Source organism: Oryctolagus cuniculus, chromosome 6, assembly GCF_964237555.1.
Source record: "Oryctolagus cuniculus chromosome 6, mOryCun1.1, whole genome shotgun sequence".
NCBI lineage: Eukaryota > Metazoa > Chordata > Mammalia > Lagomorpha > Leporidae > Oryctolagus > Oryctolagus cuniculus.
The window spans coordinates 59,697,071-59,715,961 of NC_091437.1; the positions used below are offsets into that span (position 1 = coordinate 59,697,071).

Below are 18,891 nucleotides of genomic sequence, written 5' to 3' on the forward strand. Positions count from 1 at the left end.
TCATAATGGCAGAGTTGGGATAGGAACCTAGGTTCGAGGCTGCTAAACCCGTGCCTTTCCTACTACCCTCTGGCCCTTCCCAGAAGCCCTCGTGCACCTGCTCTTCTCCCCTAGTCTTCAGGTCTCTGTGCAACCCACCAGGGCTTTTTTTTTTTTTTTTTAAGATTTGTCTATTTATTTTAAAGGCAGGGTTATGGAGAGACGGGGGAGAGACAGATCCATATTCCAGTTGCTGGTTCACTCCCCAGATGGCTGCAACTCCCAGGGCTACACCAGGCTGAAGCCGGGAGCCGGCAGTTTCATCTGGATCTCCCGAGTGGATGGCAGGGACCTAAACACTTGAGCCATCCTCTGCTGCTTTCCTAGGCCATTAGCAGGGAGCCGGATCAGAAGTGGAGCAGCTAGGACATGAACTGGTGCATTTCAGGAGGCGGCTTTACCTGCTGTACCACAATGCTACCCCCCCTCCAACCAGGGCTTCTTGACCATGACTGGTCAGCCACGGGCCCTGTGTGCTGGTAGCCATGGAATATGACCAGTTCTCCCACCCCAGGGCTGCATTCCTTGGAAATAAGAAGCTGAACAGGGACAATGCTTAAGACATAGCTTGAGACACTTGCGACCCATGTTGGTGTGCCTGGGTTTGAGTCTCAGTACTGTTCCCAATGCCAGCTTCCTGCTAATGCACACCCCGGGAAGCAGCAGGTGACAGCTCAGGTAGCTGGATCCCTACCACCCACGTGGGAAACCCTGGATTGAGATCCTGGGCCCCAGCTTGGCCTTGGTCCAGCCCTGGCCATTGTGGGCATTTAAGAAGTGAATTAGTGGGGGCCGGCGCTGTGATGCAGCGGGTTAACACCCTTGCCTGAAGCACTGGCATCCCATATGGGCGCAGGTTTGAGACCTGGTTGCTCCACTTCCGATCCAGCTCTCTGTTATAGCCTGGGAAAGCAGTGGAAGATGGCCCAAGTCCTTGGGACCCTGCACCCATGTGGGAGACCCGGAAGAAGCTCCTGGCTTCAGATCGGCACAGCTCTGGCCATTGTGGCCAACTGGGGAGTGAACCATCAGATGGAAGACCTCTCTCTCTCTCTCTCTCTCTCTCTCTCTCTTTTTAACTCTGACTTTCAAGTAAAAAATAAATTAAAAAAAAAGAAATGAATTGGTGGATGGGATATCTCCATCCCTCTCTGCTTTTCAAATAAAAATAAGTTTTTTTTTTTTTTAAATAGGGTGGTCCTGCTGGGCTAGCTGGGTGGCATTTAGGTATGAAAATAGGCTTTGTTTAGCCAAGGCCCAGATGGAGAGAGACCTCAGATGACCATAGCTCTCAGGGGCCTTTTGCTAAATTGAGTGTGAGAATATTCTGCAGATAGCAGAGGCAGGCTGAGGAGGCCCTGGGGTGAGACACCCTTGGAGTTGGCCCTGGAGCTCCAATTGGCTGTGGGGGGAGGGGACGGCCGAGGAGGAGCAGGGGGGCCCAGGGTTCGGAAGCCTGTGTTCTAAGGTCAGTCTGCTCGGATCTAGCCTGGTGCCTGTAGTTGTCATTACGGCCCTGGCAGCGTTTGCCGGGCCATGTTACACTGTGTCTCCATATTACCCTCTCTCCATGTCATTTAGCTGTGGCCACAACACTGTGTCACAGCACCAGCACCACACCACAGCAGGCATGAAATGAGCTCCGTGGCTTTTGGGGGCCAGCTGGTGCACAGTCTCCCTAGTTTGTACTGATTTTCAAGTTCCTTTGGAAACTCTCTCTCTCTGTGTGTGTGTGTGTGTGTGTGTGTCTCCTTCTTGCTATTGCTCTGTCTTTTTTTTTTTTTAAGATTATTTATTTATTTATTTGACAGGTAGAGTTACAGACAGTGAGAGGGAGAGACAGAGAGAAAGGTCTTCCGTCCATTGGTTCACCCCTGAAATGGCCTCAACAGCTTGAGCTGCGCCAATCTGAAGCCAGGAGCCAGGAGCCTCTTCCTGGTCTCCCACGTGGGTGCAGGGGCCCAAGCACCTGGGCCATCCTCCACTGCCCTCCTGGGCCACAGCAGAGAGCTGGACTGGAAGAGGAGCACCAGGGACTAGAACCTGGTGCCTATATGGGATGCTGGTGCCGCAGGTAGAGGATTAACCTACTGTGCCACCAGCGCCGGCCCATATTGCTCTTTCAAGTAAATAAATAAATGATTTAAAGGTAAAAGTGTGTTGCGTTGTTCCGACATGAAGATGAGGTAAGGAGGGTAATTGGAAGAGAGGCTGCACACCCTGATAAAATAGTGCCCACCATGTTGTTAGGAGTTAAACTTTGGGGGCTGGCGCTGTGGTGTAACATGTAAAGCCGCTTCCTGCAGTGCCGGCATCCCATTTGGGTGCCAGTTTGAGTCCTGGCTGCTCCACTTCCGATCCAGCTCTCTGCTATGGCCTGGGAAAGCAGTGGAAGATGGCCCAGGCCCAGGTCCTGCACCCGCGTAGGAGACCCAGAGGAGGCTCCTGGCTCCTGGCTTTGGATCGGTGCAGCTCCGGCTATTGCGGCCACATGGAGAGCGAACCAGCAAATGGAAGGCCTCTCTCTCTGCCTCTCCTTTCTGTGTGTAACTCTGACTTTCAATTAAATAAATAAATATTAAAAAAAAAAAAAGAAAGAGTTAGGCTTTGGAGCTGGACACCCTGGGTTCATATCCCAGTTTGCTACTTTCTCTGTGTAATCATGGAAAGTTACTCATCCTCTCTGTGCCTTGACTTATCTAGTGATAAGATGGGACATTAATCATAAAACTAGGAGTCAGCATAGTGTGGTGAATTAAGCCGCACCTTGGGACGGCAGCATCACATGTGAGCAACTGTTCCAGTCCCGGCTGCTCCACCTCTAACCAGCTCCCTGGTAATGCACCTGGGAAAGCAGTGGAAGACGGCCCAAGTGCTTGGGCCCCCGCACCCACATGGGAGACCTGGATGGAGTTTCAGGCTTCTGGCTTTGACCTGGTCCAACCCCAGTCATCTGGGAATGAATGAGCAGATGGAAGATCTTCCTCTCTTTTTCTCCCTCTGTCACTCTTTCAAATAAAGTAATCTTTAAAAAAAAATACAAAGTGCTTAGATTATTGCCTTACATCATAATTTCTTACCTTTTTATAGCTGAGTAATAGTCTACTGTGTGGGGCTGGTGCTTTGGCACAGTGGGTTAAAATCCTGGTCTAAAGTGCCAGCATCCTATATGGGCGCCAGTTCGAGTCTTGACTTCTACTCTACTTCCGATCCAGGTCCCTGCTGAAGCGCCTGGGAAAGCAGCAGAAGATGGCCAAATCCTTGGGCCCCTGCTCCTGCGTGGGAGACCCAGAAGAAACTTCTGGCTCCTGACCAATGCAGCCATTTGGGGAGAGAACCAGCTGATGGAAGACCTCTCTCTCTCTCTCTCTACTTCTTTCTGTAACTCTTTCAAATAAATAAAAACCTTTTAAAAATAATCTATCGTGTATATGTTCCACATTCTGTTGAACATGGATGGACAGATATCTGTCCCAGTCTCTGCTTTCAAATGTTTTTTTTTTTAAAAAATGTTTATTGGGGCCAGCATTGTGGTATAGTGGGTAAAGCAGCCACCTACAACGTTGGCATCCCACATGGGTGCCGGTTCATGTCCTGGCTGCTCCACTTCTGATCCAGCTCCCTGGTAATGACCTGGGAAAGCAGTGGAAGATGGCCCAAGTGCTTGGGCCCCTGTACCCACGTAGGAGACCTGGAAGAAGCTCCTGGCTCCTGGCTTTGACTTGGCCCAGTCCTGATTGTTTGGGTCATCTGGGGAGTAAACCAGTGGATGGAAGATGTCTCTCTCTCCACCTCTCCCTCTCTCTGTAACTCTTTCAAACAAATGAATCTTTAAAAAGTTATTTATTTTCATCTACTTGAAAGGCAGAGAGAGAGATCTTTTTTCTTTTAAAAATTCATTTAATTTATTTGAAAGACAGAGTTACAGAGAGAGGTAGAGACAGAGAGAGGAGTCTTCCATCCGATGGTTCACTCCCCAGATGGCCACAACGGCTGGAGCTGTGCCGATCTGAAGCCAGGAGACAGGAGCTTCTTCCAGGTCTCCCACTTGGGTGCAGGGGCCCAAGGACTTGGGCAATCTTCTACAGCTTTCCTGGCCCATAGCAGAGAGCTGGATTGGAAGAGGAGCAGCAGGGACTAGAACTGGCACCCATGTGGGATGCCGGCGCTTCAGGCCAGGGCGTTAACCCGCTGTGCCACAGCGCCAGCCCCAAGAGATCTTTCATCTGCTGGTCCACTCTCCAAGTGGCCACAACAGCAATTCCATCCAGGTCTTCCACGTGGGTGGCAGGGGACCAAACACTTGAGCTACCATCTACTGCCTCCCAGGGTACATTAGCAGGAAGCTGGATTGGAAGTGAGGAGTAGGTGGGACTTGACCGAGGCACTCCAATAGCCTGTCCCAGGCAGCAGCTTACCCTGCTAAGCCACAATGCCTGCTCCTGCTTTGTAGGCCTTGGGTTTATTATATTCAGACGTGGAATCGCTGGATCCTATGGTTTTCGCAGGTTTCGTTTTTTATGGAATTGCCAGAGCATGTTCCAAAGCGGCTGCCCCACTGCATGAGCACACCTGCAGTGCACAGGCTCCCGGGTCCTCCACACCCGGTTCCATTCTCAGTTGACAGCAGCCACCCTGGCGGCTGTGAGGTTTTGAGCTGCATTTCCCTAGTGAGCATCTTTCCATGTGCTTATTGGGCATTTGTGTATCTTCTTTGGACAAAAGTTTATTCAAGTCCTTTATACATTTTTTAATCAGGTTGTCTGTTTGTTGTTGTTGTTGAGTTGGAGTTGGAATCCTTTGTGTATTCTGGATATCAATTCCTTATCAGATAGATACACAGTTTTCAAATGTTTTCTCCATTCTGAGGGTTATCTTTCACTTTCTTGACTGCTTTTGATGTACAAAATGTTAATTAATTGACAAGAGAGGAGAAGGAGGAAGAAAGGGGGTGGGGAGGGAGAGAGAGAAACTCCCATCCTCTGGTTTGTTCCTCAAATGCCCACAAATGTCTGGGGCTCAGGCCAAGAGCTGGGAAGTCAATTATTCAGACCATCATTGCTGCCTCCTGGGGTCCCCATTAATGGGAAACTGGAGCCAAGAGTTGGAGTTGGCTAGAGAACCCAGGTACTCCAATGTGAGACGTGAGTCTTTTTTTCTTTTAAAACATTTTCTCATTTATTTATTTGAAAGGCCGAATGACAGAGAAAGAGATCTTCTGTCTGCTGGCTCACTCCCTGAACAGCCAGGGCTGGGCCACGCTGAAACCAGGAGCTCAGAACGCCATCTGGGTCACCCATGTGGGTGGCAGGGATCAAGTACTTGAGCCATCACCTGCTGCTTCCCAGCACTCCGACAGGACACGGGGGCGCGGGTGTCCCACGGAGCGGCTTAGCCTGCTCTGCACAAGGCCTGCCCCCCTGGGGCCCTGGGTGTCTGAACTGGCCACCAGACCAAACACCCATGCCAAATCTTTTTTTAAAAAAGATTTTATTTATTTATTTGAGAGGTAGAGTTAGAGAGAGAGAGGTCTTCCACCCACTGGTTCACTCCACAAATGGCCGCAAACAGCTGGAGCTGCGCCGATCCGACGCCAGGAACCCACAACTTCTTCAGAGTCTCCCACGAGGGTGTAGGGGCCCAAGGACCTGGGCCGCCATCTACTGCTTTCCCAGGCCATAGCAGGGAACTGGATGGGAAGTGGAGCAGCCAGGACTCGACCTGGAGCCCATATGGGATGCTGGCGCCACAGGCCGTGGCTTTACCTGCAGCACCACAGCCACAGCGTCGGGCCCCCAAAGCTTTTCCATTGTGGTGAAATCCAACTTACCTACTTTCTTTGGTCGCAGCAATTCCTTCTTAGCCGGCACACTGCGCATGCGTTGTTAGTGCTGTTCCGCCTTGCCGGCGGCCCGGCTCCAGGAACTGCTTGCTACAGGTGGGAACCTTCTCAGAGGCGACCTTGGTGATGACAACACCTGACCCCCAGTGCCCTCGGAGGAGAAGCCATGCTCCTACTCTTGAGCTCACCACAAGATCCGCAGGGTTTCTGCTAAAACGATTAGAAACATGAAAAGGAGCAAGTGTGTGTGCCCGGGAGCTAATCGCTGCCAGGGCCTCCCCTGGCGCAGCCTCTGGGGCTCCAGCCGCACTTGACTCTGAGCCGCAAGCCCCAGAGGCTGCGGGATGAAAGAGCGGGAGGAGGGGTTCTAGCATCTTGATTTCAGACCACAGCTCGGACAGCTGCGGGGAGCAGGCTCCCCGATCCACAAGAGAGAGCCGCCTCGGCCACCTGCTGGGTGGGAGCTGGGGGCGCCCTTCTCTCCTGAATGCTGTGCTTAAAGCAGGTTCTCCGGCTTTGAAGATGATGCCTGCAGGACCAAAGGGTTCATTTTCCTGTGAGCAAACCCTGTCACGTTCAAAGCCTCCCGTCTCCAGGTGGCTGTAACCTCCCCAGCAGCAATACTGTTAGGCAGGGGCTTGATTTCAGCTCCGAGGAGATGTAACTCGGAGCTTCACGGAGCTTCACGCTTAACGAGGATGGGCTGGCACAGGGAACAGACGGGCAATAGGGCCAGAGACAGCCCCGAATAGGTTGATGTTATCCATCTAGTGACTTTCACGTCTGAGTTTTATTTCAGTCGATGCAGCTGTGCTCTCCCGGACACTGAGCCTTAGGGCAGCACAACCATTTAGCATCCCTTCAGTCTCCTCGGGTTTGCTAACCACTTACTGTGTGCCAGTTCCAGGGACAAAAGCGTGGGCTCTGGGTGCGGTCCTGCCTCTACCCCTAACTCTCTATGCCCTGTGGGCTGAGTCTGTGAAAGGAAGCTAAGGAGAGAGCCTATCCCAGGTTGTGGTGAAGGCTGAACGTGACATTGCAAGTGCAGCCTGACCCTTGGTGATTGTGCAGCGGCAACTGTGATGACATGGTCCCTGCCTTCACGGTGCATACAGCAGGGGAGGAAAGACAATAAACCAATGCACCTGTCAGAATAAAGGGCGCTGGAGGAGAGGACTTGGTGGGGTCCGTGCTGTGGTGCAGGAGATTAAGCTGCCGTCTGCAATGCTGGCATCCCATATGAGTGCTGGGTTGAGTCCCGACTGTTCCACTTCCTTTTGTTGTTGTTGTTTTAAAGATTTATTTATTTATTACTTGAAAGGCAGTGTTACAGAGAGGCAGAGAGAGAAAGAGAGAGAGGTCTTCCATCCACTGGTTCACTCCTCAAATGGCCGCAACCAATCCGATGCCAGGAAACAGGAGATTCTTCCAGGTCTCCCACGTGGGTGCAGGGGCCCAGTCACTTGGGCCATCTGCTTTTCCAGGCCATTAGCAGAGAGCTGGATTGGAAGAGGAGCAGCCAGACATGAACCAGCGGCCATATGGGATGCCAGTGCGCTGGCCCCTGTAGTTGAGTTTTTTTTTTTTTTTTTTTTTTTTTTTTGACAGAGTTAGTGAGAAAGAGAGACAGAAAGATAGTTGAGGTTTTTTTTAAATTTTTTTTTATTTATGTGGTGCACACATCTGGCCCAATGATTAGACACTACTTGAGATGCCTGTGTTTTACACTGGACTATCTGGGCTCTGGTCCCAGCTCCCCATCCAATTCCAGCTTCCTGCTAATGCACACCCTGGGAGGCAGCAGATGGTGGGTCAAATACTTGGGTCTGTATCAGCCACATATGAGACCTGGACTGAGCTCCGGGCTCCTGACTTCTGCCTGGCCCAGTCCTGGCTGTTGTAAGCATTTGGGGAGTGAACCAGCAGATGGAATGTCCTTCTCTGTCCACCTGTCTCTCTGTTTTCTCTTTCTCAATCTCTCTCTGCCTTTTAAATAAAATAGAAATAAATATATTTAAAAAATTAAAAGTTTCAATCCATACAGAAGAAAGCTTTCAGGCTCAGCAGTAAGTATCATAACTCTAGGGTCTTCAAAAAGTTTGTGGAAATGCATATAATGAAAAACTGTGCATAGATTCAAAGATGTTTGACCCCCAAATGAAATGAAATGAAGTATCTTTGTTTCCATAGACTTTCTGAAGAACCTCGTTAGGATGGTTCCGGTCCCAAGCACTGCTTTCTGCTGCACTGGCCCATCGGTCAGCCTTGTGCCAGTGTCACACTGTACTGCCTGCCACAGCTTTACAGGCCGTGATACGCAAGGGTGAACCCCCGCCTCAGTCTCCTGGGCTATTCTTAGACTTCTACAATTCCATGTGAGTTTTCTTTTTAAAAGATTTGTTTATTTATTTGAAAGGCAGAGTTACAGAGGCAGAGAGAGAGAGAGATTTTCCATCCACTGGATAACTCCCCAGGTGGCCACATGGCTGGGGCTGGGCCAGGCTGAAGCCAGGAGCCCGGAGCTTCTTCCAGGTCTCCTATGTGGGTGGCAGATGCCCAAGTACTTGGGGCCATCCTCTGCTGCTTTCCCAGGTGCATCAGCAGGGAGCTGAATCAGAAGTGGAGCAGCTGGGACTCAAACTGGTGCCCTCATGGGATGCCAGTGTTGCAGGTCATGGCTTTATCCACTGCACCCATGCCGGCCCTCAGCTGTTGTTCTAATTGCATGAGATTTATGAAGAACCACAGAAGAACAAGAATGAATCACTCTTGCAGTCATTGAAAATAAGAACTCCCTCCCATGCAACTTTCTTTTGTACAGGCCTCCTCTAGAAAGCTGAAGATAGCGGGAAACCCGTGTGTATGGCAGGGGGTCTTGGGGGGAGGTAGAGCAATGGAGATTTCTGCTGTGCTGGAGTTCTGGGGAGGTGCCGATAGTTTGGGTGTTCTTAGCAGGAAGAGGAGGGTTTGGTTATAGGGCTCACTTGGATGGCACTGGCATTTTGGTGTTGTGGATTAGGCTGCCACACATGATGCTGGCATTCCATATCAGAGGGCCAGTTCCAGTTCCTGCTGCTCAGCTTCCTATCCAGCCCCCTGCTAATGCACCTGTGAACGTGGTGGAAGATGGCCCAAGTGCTTGGGCCCCTGTCACCCGCATGGGGTACCTGGATGGAATTCCATGTTCCAGATTTGGCCTGGCCTAGCCGTGGACTCTTATAGCCATTTGGGAAGTGAAGCAGCAGATGAAAGACCTCTCTCCACCTCTCTGTGTGTGTGTGTGTGTGTGTGTGTGACTCCCTTGCCCCCGCCCCCCCCCCCCATCACTTTGCCTTTCAAATAAAGCCTTAAAAAAAAGAGAGAACTCAGCTGGGCTGCTTCCTAGCTGTAGGAACAAAAGTGACACAGCCCTCTCCAGCCTCACTTTCTTCATCGGTACCGTGGAGTCCACAATGCACAGCTGACTTCGAGGCTTCCCTGGCCAGGCACAGGGAGAGCCCCCATGGAGGGGGTTTGCCACCTCTCCAGAACTCCAACGTGGCAGAAATCACTCTACCTCCCCACCCCAAGACCCGCCGCCATATGGGGAGCAGGGAACCAGATCAGAAGTGCAGCAATCAGGACTCCAACCAGTGCCCATATGGGATGCCGGCGCTGCAGGCTTAACCCACTGTGCTACAACGCTGGCGCCTCTGAGGGGGATTTAAAGAGTCAGAGCTGGGGTTGGGTGTTAGGTGTTAAGATGCCCCTGGGATGTCCACACCCACATCTCAGGGGATTGCATAGGCTAGAATTCTGACTCAGTTTCTCATTCCGGCTTCTTGCAAATGCACACTCTGGGAGGTGCCACTCACATGGGAGACCAGACTGAGTTCCTGGCTCCTCCTGGCTTCACCCACGTGGGAGACCAGAATTGAGTTCTTGGCTCCGGCGTTGGCCTGGCCCAGCCCTGGCAGCTGTGAACCAGCAGGTGGAAGATCTCTGCCTCTGCCTGCCTTTCAAGTAATTAAGTAAACAACAACTTCAAAGCAGCCAGGGTTCTTGTGGCACCATCTGGATTCAAACACCAGCATCCCACTCCATACTGCCAGGGTGGCCTCCGGCAGGTGATATTCTTAATAACCTTTCTAGCTTTCAACTTCCTCCGTGGAAAATGATGGGATGAGATTTGCAGGGTCAGCTCTTATCCCCCAGCCTGGCACGAATAACCCCTGCTGTCATTCCATGTGGGGTGGTGGGAACCCCGCCCCGGGAGCTCTGGGTGACCCTGGCAGGTCTCTTCAGAGCTGCCGCTCTTCTCTGGAAGCAGCAGAGTGAGGCCAGAGGGCCAGACTGCCAGTTCAAGATCTGCCCTGCTCCATGGGCTAATGATCAAGCAGATCTCACAGGCTGATGTGCCTGGCACATGGAAGTCTACTAAGAGCTAAGGGGCCGGCGCTGCAGCACAGCGGGTTAAAGCCCTGGCCTGAAGCGCCGGCATCCCATGTGAGCGCTGGTTCGAGTCCCGGTTGCTCCTTTTCCGATCCTGCTCTCTGCTACGGCCTGGGATAGCAGTAGAAGATGGCCCAAGTCCTCCGGCCCCTGCACCCTCGTGGGAGACCCTGAGGAAGCTCCTGGCTCCCGGCTTCGGATCCGCGCAGCTCCGGCCGTTGCGGCCATCTGGGGAGTGAACCAACAGATGGAAGACTTGTCTCTCTGTCTCTACCTCTCTCTGTAACTCTGGCTTTCAAATAAGTAAAAATAAAACTTTAAAGAAATAAATAAAAGAACTGCTGGCGAACGTATCCCTCCACTTGCAATAACTAGCAATCATTCCGCGGCGCTGCCTCTACCAGACCCGAGAGGGGGCGGGGTGGCGGCGAGCGCGGGGCTCTGGAGCCAGCCTGCCTGGATCTGAAACCCGGCTCTGGCACTGACCAGCCGCCACTTGGAGCAACTTTCTCCTCCTCCCTGCGTTTCAGTTGAATTCTTCGTCTGCCTCTCCAGCAGCGCTCGGAGGTGTGAGAGAGGATTAGCCGGCACGGATAGTGCCCGCCACGCCGCAGTAAGCGCTGTGAGTGAGAAATACATGGAATCCAGGTCACCGCCCCTTTCTCCAGGAGGAGAGTCGGAGACGTGGGGGCCTGGGGGCTGTCAATTCGGGAGCGGGTGCAGGTGCCCCAGCCCAGGACTTCTGCAAGAGGCGGAGCGGGCGCAGAGCGCAGGCGCGGGAGTGGGGCTTGCGCACCGATCCCCGGGACCGCGTTGCCCATGCCTGTCCGTCTCAAGCATAACGGGCATCGACTTAAGGAGAAACCGAGACAAAACAAGAGAGTTGGAGCTATTCCGATTTGGCAAAACCTGTGCCTGCGGGTTAGATGTGACAGAAGGAAACTAAGGGACGTCAGAGACTCTGCGGCGGGGCTGGAGGGGCACAGTGGCCGCGCCTCTGGGTCTGGGGTCCCCAAACCCGGCCCCACACTGCCAGCTGCCAGCTGTTGCCCCAGGCTGAGAGAACCCCTCCACCGCAGACCCAGGGGCCAGGTTATCTTCTTAATATAGCTGTTTAACTTTTTTTTTAATCGCTGCATGCACTTGTTTGCTTTTAGTTATTAAAAATAAAACCAGTCCCCTGTATGCCTCCTGCTTGCTCAGCGTGCTCAGAGCAGGTGATTCCACGCCTGCCCCAATATCCGCGGGCTTGGCCGTGTCGCAGGTGCTTCGACCTTCCTGTTAATTTTCTGTTTTCCTGTCCTGCGTCGTTTATATAATAACTGGAAAAATGACGCAAACGATACCGACTTGATCGGGGGAGAGAGCGTTAGACAAACGCAGCCATTCCCTGGCCCCAGGCGCCCTGGCTCCCTGGAGTGCAAGTTTCTGCGAAGACCTAGAGCGTACCGCTAGGACGGCCAGAGCCTGGGGCCCCGCTCTGCGCTGTGGCGTCGAACCGGTCCCACGTCCCTCTGTGCCTCTGCCGGGGACACAACCAACCCCAGCGTGGTGGCCGGCTCTCTTGCCTTCCACAGCTCTCCTGTGCTTCCCAGCTCCCCTGAGGCCTAGGACCTTGACCATGGACTCAACCGCCTGCTTCCTGGTAGACACCAGAGGGATTAGTTTCGAGAACTGTACAGCATTTAGTGCGGGCTCTGGCTTTGAGCGACCCCTCTGCAGATGCCAGTCAGCCATTGTTATGCCTTTGACAGCTCCTGGGGTAAGACGTGCAAGGAGATCCTGGCTCAGTGGTACAGGGTGACAAAAAGGGAGGAATCGGGGCCAGCATTGTAGCACTACAGGTTAAGCTTGCTGATCGGCTCCCCTGCTAAGGTGCCTGGGAAAGCGACAGAAGATGGCCTAAGTGCTTGGGCCACTGTCACCCACATGGGAGACCTAGAGTTCTGGGATCCTGGCTTTGGGGGGGTCTCTCTCTCTTATATATGGTGGAAGAAGCCAGCGTGTGCTGAGTCCAGGGTCCAGGGTCCAGGGTCCAGGGGTGATGGGCGAATACACCGATCTGATTGAGAGCATGAACGTGGGTGATATCCAGGCAGGACTACCCTGGGGCTGCATGGTAGGAGCGGCCCTCCTCCCTAAGAGCTGCTCTGGTGCCGCCCCCCCCCCCCCAGGAGCCTCAGTGTCCCTGGGGGACAGATCTCACAGCAGGGCCAGCAATGCAGGAAGCGGTGGTAAGGCTTGGTTGCAAGGCTCACAGCAGGAGGCAGAATGCCCCGGGACTGCGGGACTGCGTTGAGGGCGTTCCATCCCCTGCGGCCCTCCCAGCTGAGCCTCAGCCTTACGGCAGAGGGTATTCAGGTCAGGGGCTCCCAGTGAAATTTCATCTCAGCCCATTCCCCATCTTCCCCACAGCCCAGCCCATGGTCGTGCATCAGTGGTGGCCCACCTGCACTCCAGCGCTCCTGTATCCTAGGCGCATCGGCTCAGCACCTTGCACTTGGTAGTGCTGAGAATCTGGGTGGGCGGCCGCAGCAGGCTGGGGAGTGCACTTACTGGGAGACAGGACACTGTAGTCCACGGCAGGGCCACATAGGTTCTGGAGGCAGAAGGAGCCCCCCCCCCCCCCGTGGTACCAGGCCCTGTGCAATGACCCTGTGTGTCCAGCACTCAGCCCCTGGATGCCACACAGCCACCCTGTCGCTTCCCAGGCAAAAAATGGGAGAAGCCTATATCCAGCAGGAACACAGTTCCAGTGCCCTCCTGCATTCTCCCACTAAAATTTTTAAGACGCCCAGGTTAGTACCTCCCACCCAGGATGCTGGCGACAAGACCCGCGGCCTGGGGAGGCCCAAGAGCAGGATATTTCTTGTTATCCACGTTTCACTGATGAAGAAGTGGAGGTGCTAAGCGGGCAAGTTTTTATCTTGATTGCCAAGCCTGTTTCCTCCCATAAAACTGGCACAATAATAACACCCCTAGGTGAGGCCTAGAGCCATAAGAATTCGGTGCTCCGAGGCACTTAAGGACTCAGCGGGGGTTAGGGCACAGGGGCTTCGCTGACCTCAGTTCTGAGGTCCTCCCACAACTGGAGGGAGCCCTATCCACAGGACACCAGCTTGTGGTCAAACCCCCGTGCTTTCCCAGGCGCCACGGCTGTTGAAGTGGGCGTGAGGACTCCTGGGCTGCTGGGTTGGAGCAGCTTGACATTGGCTGTGGCTTCTGGCTTTTCCATCTGTAAGTGGGCTAATGCACCCTTTTAAGAGGGGATGTGCTATGTGTCCTGTAGTCGCAAAGTCCCAGGTCCCTTTGCTCTGCCTTCAAAGTCTACTACTTGGGATGGCGCCCGGGATGTGCTCCAGGCAGGTGCCCTCCTTCTGTGAAGTGGGTTGGGCCAGGAAGGAACCCTGAGCTGGGGCACTTGCCACTTAGGGTGCTGCGGGCATCACTGGTAAATTTAAACAGGGTTTTGCTTTTTGGAGTATGGAAGATTCTCTGAGATGATCCCAGAGTGCCTAATGTGGGAGCCAGCGTGGGCTGGTTTTTCCCATCCCCAATATGATCAGTTAGCGCAATAAATGCCAGCGCCTGCCACTAGCCACGGCCCACAGGCTGCCTCAGACCTCAGAAACCGGTTTCTGGAGCACCGATGGCTGAAAGAAGCACACGCGCGGGGGTCAGCGCACTCTCTTTAATGAGAAGGGGATTCTTATTTCTTACAGCAACAGGTAAAAACATAAATACGGGTGGGTGGGCGGAGGCTAGGTAGGCAAGGCCCGGGCGCCCGGCCCAGGCTTGGGGATCTGAGGCCGCGCGCGCTCCGGCTCTCGGTCCCAAAGGGCCCGGTGTTCGGTGCGTCAGAGGCGCCCCTGGGCTCTCGGAGGGCACTCCTGGGGCGGCGCCCGAGACACCAGGCTGCGGGATCGCTCACCGCAGGCTGCGCAAACGAGGCGCCGAACTCTCCCGCGCGCGGGGACCCCGGGCGCACCGGGGCGGTTCTAGTCCCGAGGCCTCAATAGGAGCGACTGCGACTCGGAGAGACGGAGGATGATGCCGGAGCCCTTCCTCCCCCCACCCCTCCCAGAGTCAGGGGCCCTCTCTTGGGGCGGGAGCGGTCTGAGCGCCCCAGCCTGATCCCTTCCCTACCAGGCTCTGATACCGTGCAGCGTGGACACTCCCGAGTTGCCCTGCGGAATCCCGGGGCTCTGCACCGCGTTCAAGTCCCCGACGCCGAAGTTCACGAAGTTGTTGTTGGCCGCGGCGGTGGCCGGCTGCGCCGCGGGAGGCCCGGCGGGATAAGCTGCGGTGCAGCTGTAGCCGGGGCTGCAGGCCGCACTCCCATAGCCGGGGTACGCGGGGTAGGCGTTATAGCCGTAGGCGTTCAGGCCCACGCCATAGGCAGGCGCGTAGGGCGCCGAGTCCCCTAGGCAGGGCTTGCCGTCGCGCACCAGCACCGGCACGGCGATCCTGCGGGCAGGCGGCGGCGGCGGCGGGGGCAGCCCCACCAGCTCCAGAGTCTGGTCCTGCCGCTGCCGCTTGCACTTGTAGCGCCGGTTCTGGAACCAGATCTTGACCTGCGTGGACGTGAGCTTCAGCACGCTGGCCAGCTGGTCGCGCTCGGGAGCCGACAGGTACCGCTGCTGCTTGAAACGCCGCTCCAGCTCGTAGACTTGCGCCTGCGAGAAGAGCACGCGGGGCTTCCGCCGCCGCCGGGCCCGAGGCCGCTCTGCGCCGTCCGCCTCCGGCTTCTCCAGCTCCACCGCCTTCTGCAGCGCGCACAGCTCTGAGGGGTAAACGCGGGGGGAGAGAGAGAGGCTTGGTCAGAGCGGCCCAATTCTCGGAACGCCCGCGCCCACCTGGGAATGCGCCCTTGTGGGTGCCCATCTGTGCCAAGCGCACTGGGCCCCTCGGCCCGCTTTTGTTGAAAGTTTCCTGGGTGCCATGGACGGCCGCAGGCTCTGGAAAACAATTCCCTGCCCTCGGGCAGTGCTCGCCCTGCTGCGAAAGAGGCGACTTAGGATTCCAGGCTGTAAGAACACAACCCAGGGATGCTCAGGCCAGAGCTACGTTAGGGCGCCGTTCGTTTAAGAAACCAAACGAAAGGAGGCCGAGGCTTCACCTTGGGGACAGCCATGTCATCTCAAAATCAAGGAATCAAAGGAAAAGAAGGCCAAGAGGTGTTGGTTAGGTGGCCGCAGGCACTGGCGCCGCCGCCGCGGTATTGGCGCAGGGCCCAAGCAGCCCCGGGGGGCCAAGCGGCTTAGGAAGTCGCTCTGCGCTCGTGTTCTGGCCGAAATCCGCGTGGGAGGCGGTCGGCTCCGGCCGCCATGCCCGTCCGCAGACATTCCCCCAGGCCTTCTCTCCGCTTTTCGGAGCCCCTCGCCGCCTCTCCGCTGCCGGGTGCGCAGTGTCGCCGGCCTCCTGGCTGCTGGGCCAGCCTCACCCTGCGACCCTGGGGCGGCCTGCGAGCCGGTGCGGCCGCCTCCCACGGCCATGCCGCCCACGTCCCGACATTTCCCACTAGAGACCCTATCTCCGGGAAGCTGTGCTGGAGAAAACAAAGCCAAGCGCGATTGCTGAGCGGCCGCGCTATCTCAGTGTAAAACCAAGGCCTCGGGTCCCGAAGCGTCCACTGTCCTAGCACAAAGGAGGAAAGGCCGCAGAAAGCCGGGGCGCCCGCGGGCTGGGGAGGTCCCGAGCCCGCCTCCACTTGTGCCGCACAAGCCTGTCCGGTGCGCAGCTTTTTAACCTCCGTTTAGCGGTTCCCCTCAGCTCTCAGAGACGCTGTGCTCCCAAAAAATATTTAAAAAGAAAAAAAAAAACACAAAAACACAAAACAAACCAAAAAAACCTAAAATCAAACAGACAAACGAAAAAAACCTATACAGAGTCGATCTGTTTCTCTGTTCTACCGCCAGCCAACCGATCGCTCAGCTTCGTAGCAGATCAAGAGCAGGGCCGCAGCCGCCTGGCGCTTTGTCAGCACAACTAAGAAGCTTTTGTTTGGTTTCTTGTTTCCGATCCTCTTAATCCGGCATTGATTCCGCACCTCTGATTCAAAGTGGGGAGTGGGTGGGGGGATCCCCGCGACAACCTCGCCTCTGACGCTCCGATTCCCCTGCGTGAGGTCCAGGGCCCAGGCGCGCGTCCTTCGGTCACGGGCCTCGGTTCCTTGGTGGCGAGGTTTGGGGACAAAGCGACCCGAGTGTGTGTGTGTGTGTGTGTGTGTGTGGAGGGGGTGGAGGTAATGGTTTGTGATTCCTCCTCACCTTTCTTATCTGCTCGAGGGTCCTTGGCCTGATCTGAGTCGCCGTAGGCCCGCGGATAGAAGGCGGCGGCGGCGGCGGCTGGGAAGGCAGGCGCGCACTTGGCAGGCGAAGGCGCGGGCCCCAGCTCGGCGCGCATCTCGGGGAGGCCGGGCGCCGCCGCCGCCTCTGGCCCCGCATAGGCCTCGGGCTTGAAGGCGGCCAGCATGCAGGAGGCGGGCGCCAGGGTGGCCTCCAGGCGCGCGGAGAGCTCTCCGGCGGCCAGGCTGCGCTGCTGCTGCTCCAGGTTCAGGATGTCTTTGACGGAGAACGGCGTGGGTGTCAGCGCAGGGCTGGGGAACATGGTGGCAGCGCCAGTGTCACAGCGCCAGGTGGGCGGCAGAGAGTGGCGCTGCCCACGGCCCCAGGCAGCCTCCCTGCATGGTGCCCGCCGGCCGCCCGCGCACCCGCCTGCCTTCTCTGGATGTGGCAGGGCAGCAGGTAGCGCGGAACACAAGGGGAAGGAGAGGCGGGACCAGGCCGGAGGAGGGGGACTCAGCCTGCCATTGGGCCAGGGGCCTCGATGACAGGAGCGATGAGCAGTTTTGTGTCACCTAATATAGTCATAGGGCTAAAAAAAAAAAAAAGGCAGAAGAATCCTATTCCTTTTTTTTTTTTTTTAAAGGGACCGCTGCGCATTTGGAACGCTCTCCCTCTGCTCCTTCAGCTTGGGATGGCTCCGAAATCAGCCTCAATTACCCAGACACAGTGGCAGGAAAAGTCCCCACTCTGCTCAGAGCCCGGCTCCTGGGCAGGGTGGGGTGGGTGGTCCTGGGGTTTGAAGAAACATTTCTCATCCCCCAAAACAGAATGGGGGAGAGGAAAAGATGGGGCTGGAAGCTCAGGTGGGGCGTTCTTTCCAGGGGTCCTGGAGGTTTATTGCTGAAGGTGTGCCTGATTGGAAAGATTTGAGTGGGAAGAGAAGCAGGAGGGGCGGGTTTTGCTCCTAGGGTGATGGCAGGACTGGCAGAGTCTGAACAACGCTGAGGTTGTTGGTCTTGACCTACAGGGCCAGTCTTGCCCCATAGCTGCCACCCTCTCCTTCTCCAAGGTCCCACAGGCCCCCAACCTGGAAGGGCTTGATGGGTGCTGGTGAAGTGGGAGCGGCTGCCTCCTATGGCTGATCAAGCTGCACACGCACAACTCCAGAGGGCCCAGTGTCCTGATGAAACCAACCCAGAATCCCACAGGTAAGCCCAGCTTCCCAGAAGAGCGCGCTCTCCTAGGGCGCCCCAGCTACAGGAGGAGGCCTAATTCCTCCCCCAGCCTCACAGCCCCGCAGCCCCGCAGCCCTGCAGCCCCACAGCCTGGCGCCTTCCTCTCCCATTCTCCCCGCCTGGCCGCCAGCTCCAAGGCCTCAGGCCTGCAGCCCAGGCTTAGCTCTGGGGTGGGCAGAGCTCCTTTTGATCCTAGAGAGGCCAGGATTTCTCAGAGGCCTCAGAGCCAGACTCAGAGTGGGGTGCCCTGGCTGCGGGGCCAGCATGGCGGGGGGGGGGGCAGTGCACCACATAGCGGGTGAGCATTGTTATCCCAGGGCCAGTGAAGGAGAGCACTTGTGTGTTTCACAGCCCAGGCAGATCCTGAAGAGCCAGCCTCATCTGGGAGGACTGATGAAACGCTGGGGCCTTCCTGGACCTCAGAGCTTTGCAGCAACCTGCATTTTCCTTACAATTCCAGGGAGGGTTGGGGCTAGGCAGAGGGGCTCCAGGTTAAGGAGCAGGTCACACCTTATAGCGGCGGACACAGACTTGTCGGTGGAAAACCGTTGACTTCCTAACATGCAAGTTTGTACAGGGAGCCCAGGCAGGACACGCAGACCTGCTGGGAATGCGCAGGTGCAGGGCTCTGCCCTTGCCGAGGGAGGATTGGGGGTTCGGGGAGAGGTTCTTGAAGACCTAGCTGAAGACCTTGCTCCTGCCCCTGGCGCGGGATCCAAAGCTCAGAAGGAAGACGCCAGATACCCGGTGCCCAAGCCTGATGCTGAGCCGTCCCGCAGCGCTGACGCGAGCACAGTCAAGCTTTGGCCGGACACTGGCACCTTTCCTGCAACATTCCCTGGGCCTGCGGCCTTCTAGCCCCTCGGGGCAGTGGTGGTGGCAAGCGGCGCTCCGGCCCCGTCTCCCCGGCGCCAGCCATCGGTACGAGGCCCGGGCCGCTGCAGCGCAGTCTCACCCGGACTTTCCCAGCGCGGAACCGTGCGCGTTCCTGGGGCTGCGGACCTGATGTGCGGAGAACGCCCTTCCTTTTCCTCCCTGGAGCCCCTGGAAGCCGGCC

General features: G+C 56.0%; 2 protein-coding genes across 2 annotated transcripts in view; one reads left to right on the forward strand and one right to left on the reverse strand.

The window, feature by feature from the left end:
• The window catches only part of BNIP1 (BCL2 interacting protein 1), a 36,450-nt gene extending 32,992 nt beyond the window's left edge, over positions 1 to 3,458 (forward strand). The window contains exon 7 of the transcript XR_516447.4: positions 3,255 to 3,458. The gene's annotated coding sequence lies outside the window, so the exon portion shown is untranslated. The remainder of the gene's footprint in view (positions 1 to 3,254) is intronic.
• Positions 3,459 to 13,989: 10,531 nt separating this feature from the next.
• NKX2-5 (NK2 homeobox 5) lies at positions 13,990 to 17,151 on the reverse strand. The gene is made up of 2 exons (XM_002710385.5): positions 16,582 to 17,151; positions 13,990 to 15,095 (listed from the first exon to the last, which is right to left on the reverse strand). The coding sequence occupies exons 1-2, from the start codon at positions 16,919 to 16,921 to the stop codon at positions 14,455 to 14,457; spliced, it is 981 nt and encodes a 326-aa protein (XP_002710431.1). The 5' UTR covers positions 16,922 to 17,151; the 3' UTR covers positions 13,990 to 14,454.
• Between the last annotated feature and the right edge of the window lie 1,740 nt (positions 17,152 to 18,891).

Bases quoted from the DNA above. Each gene is read 5' to 3' on its own strand.
- NKX2-5 (XM_002710385.5), bottom strand. From the start codon at position 16,921: ATGTTCCCCAGCCCTGCGCTGACACCCACGCCGTTCTCCGTCAAAGAC. The intron at 15,096-16,581 runs GTGAGGAGGAAT...TTTACCCCTCAG, and splicing joins CCCTCGAGCAGATAAGAAAG to AGCTGTGCGCGCTGCAGAAG.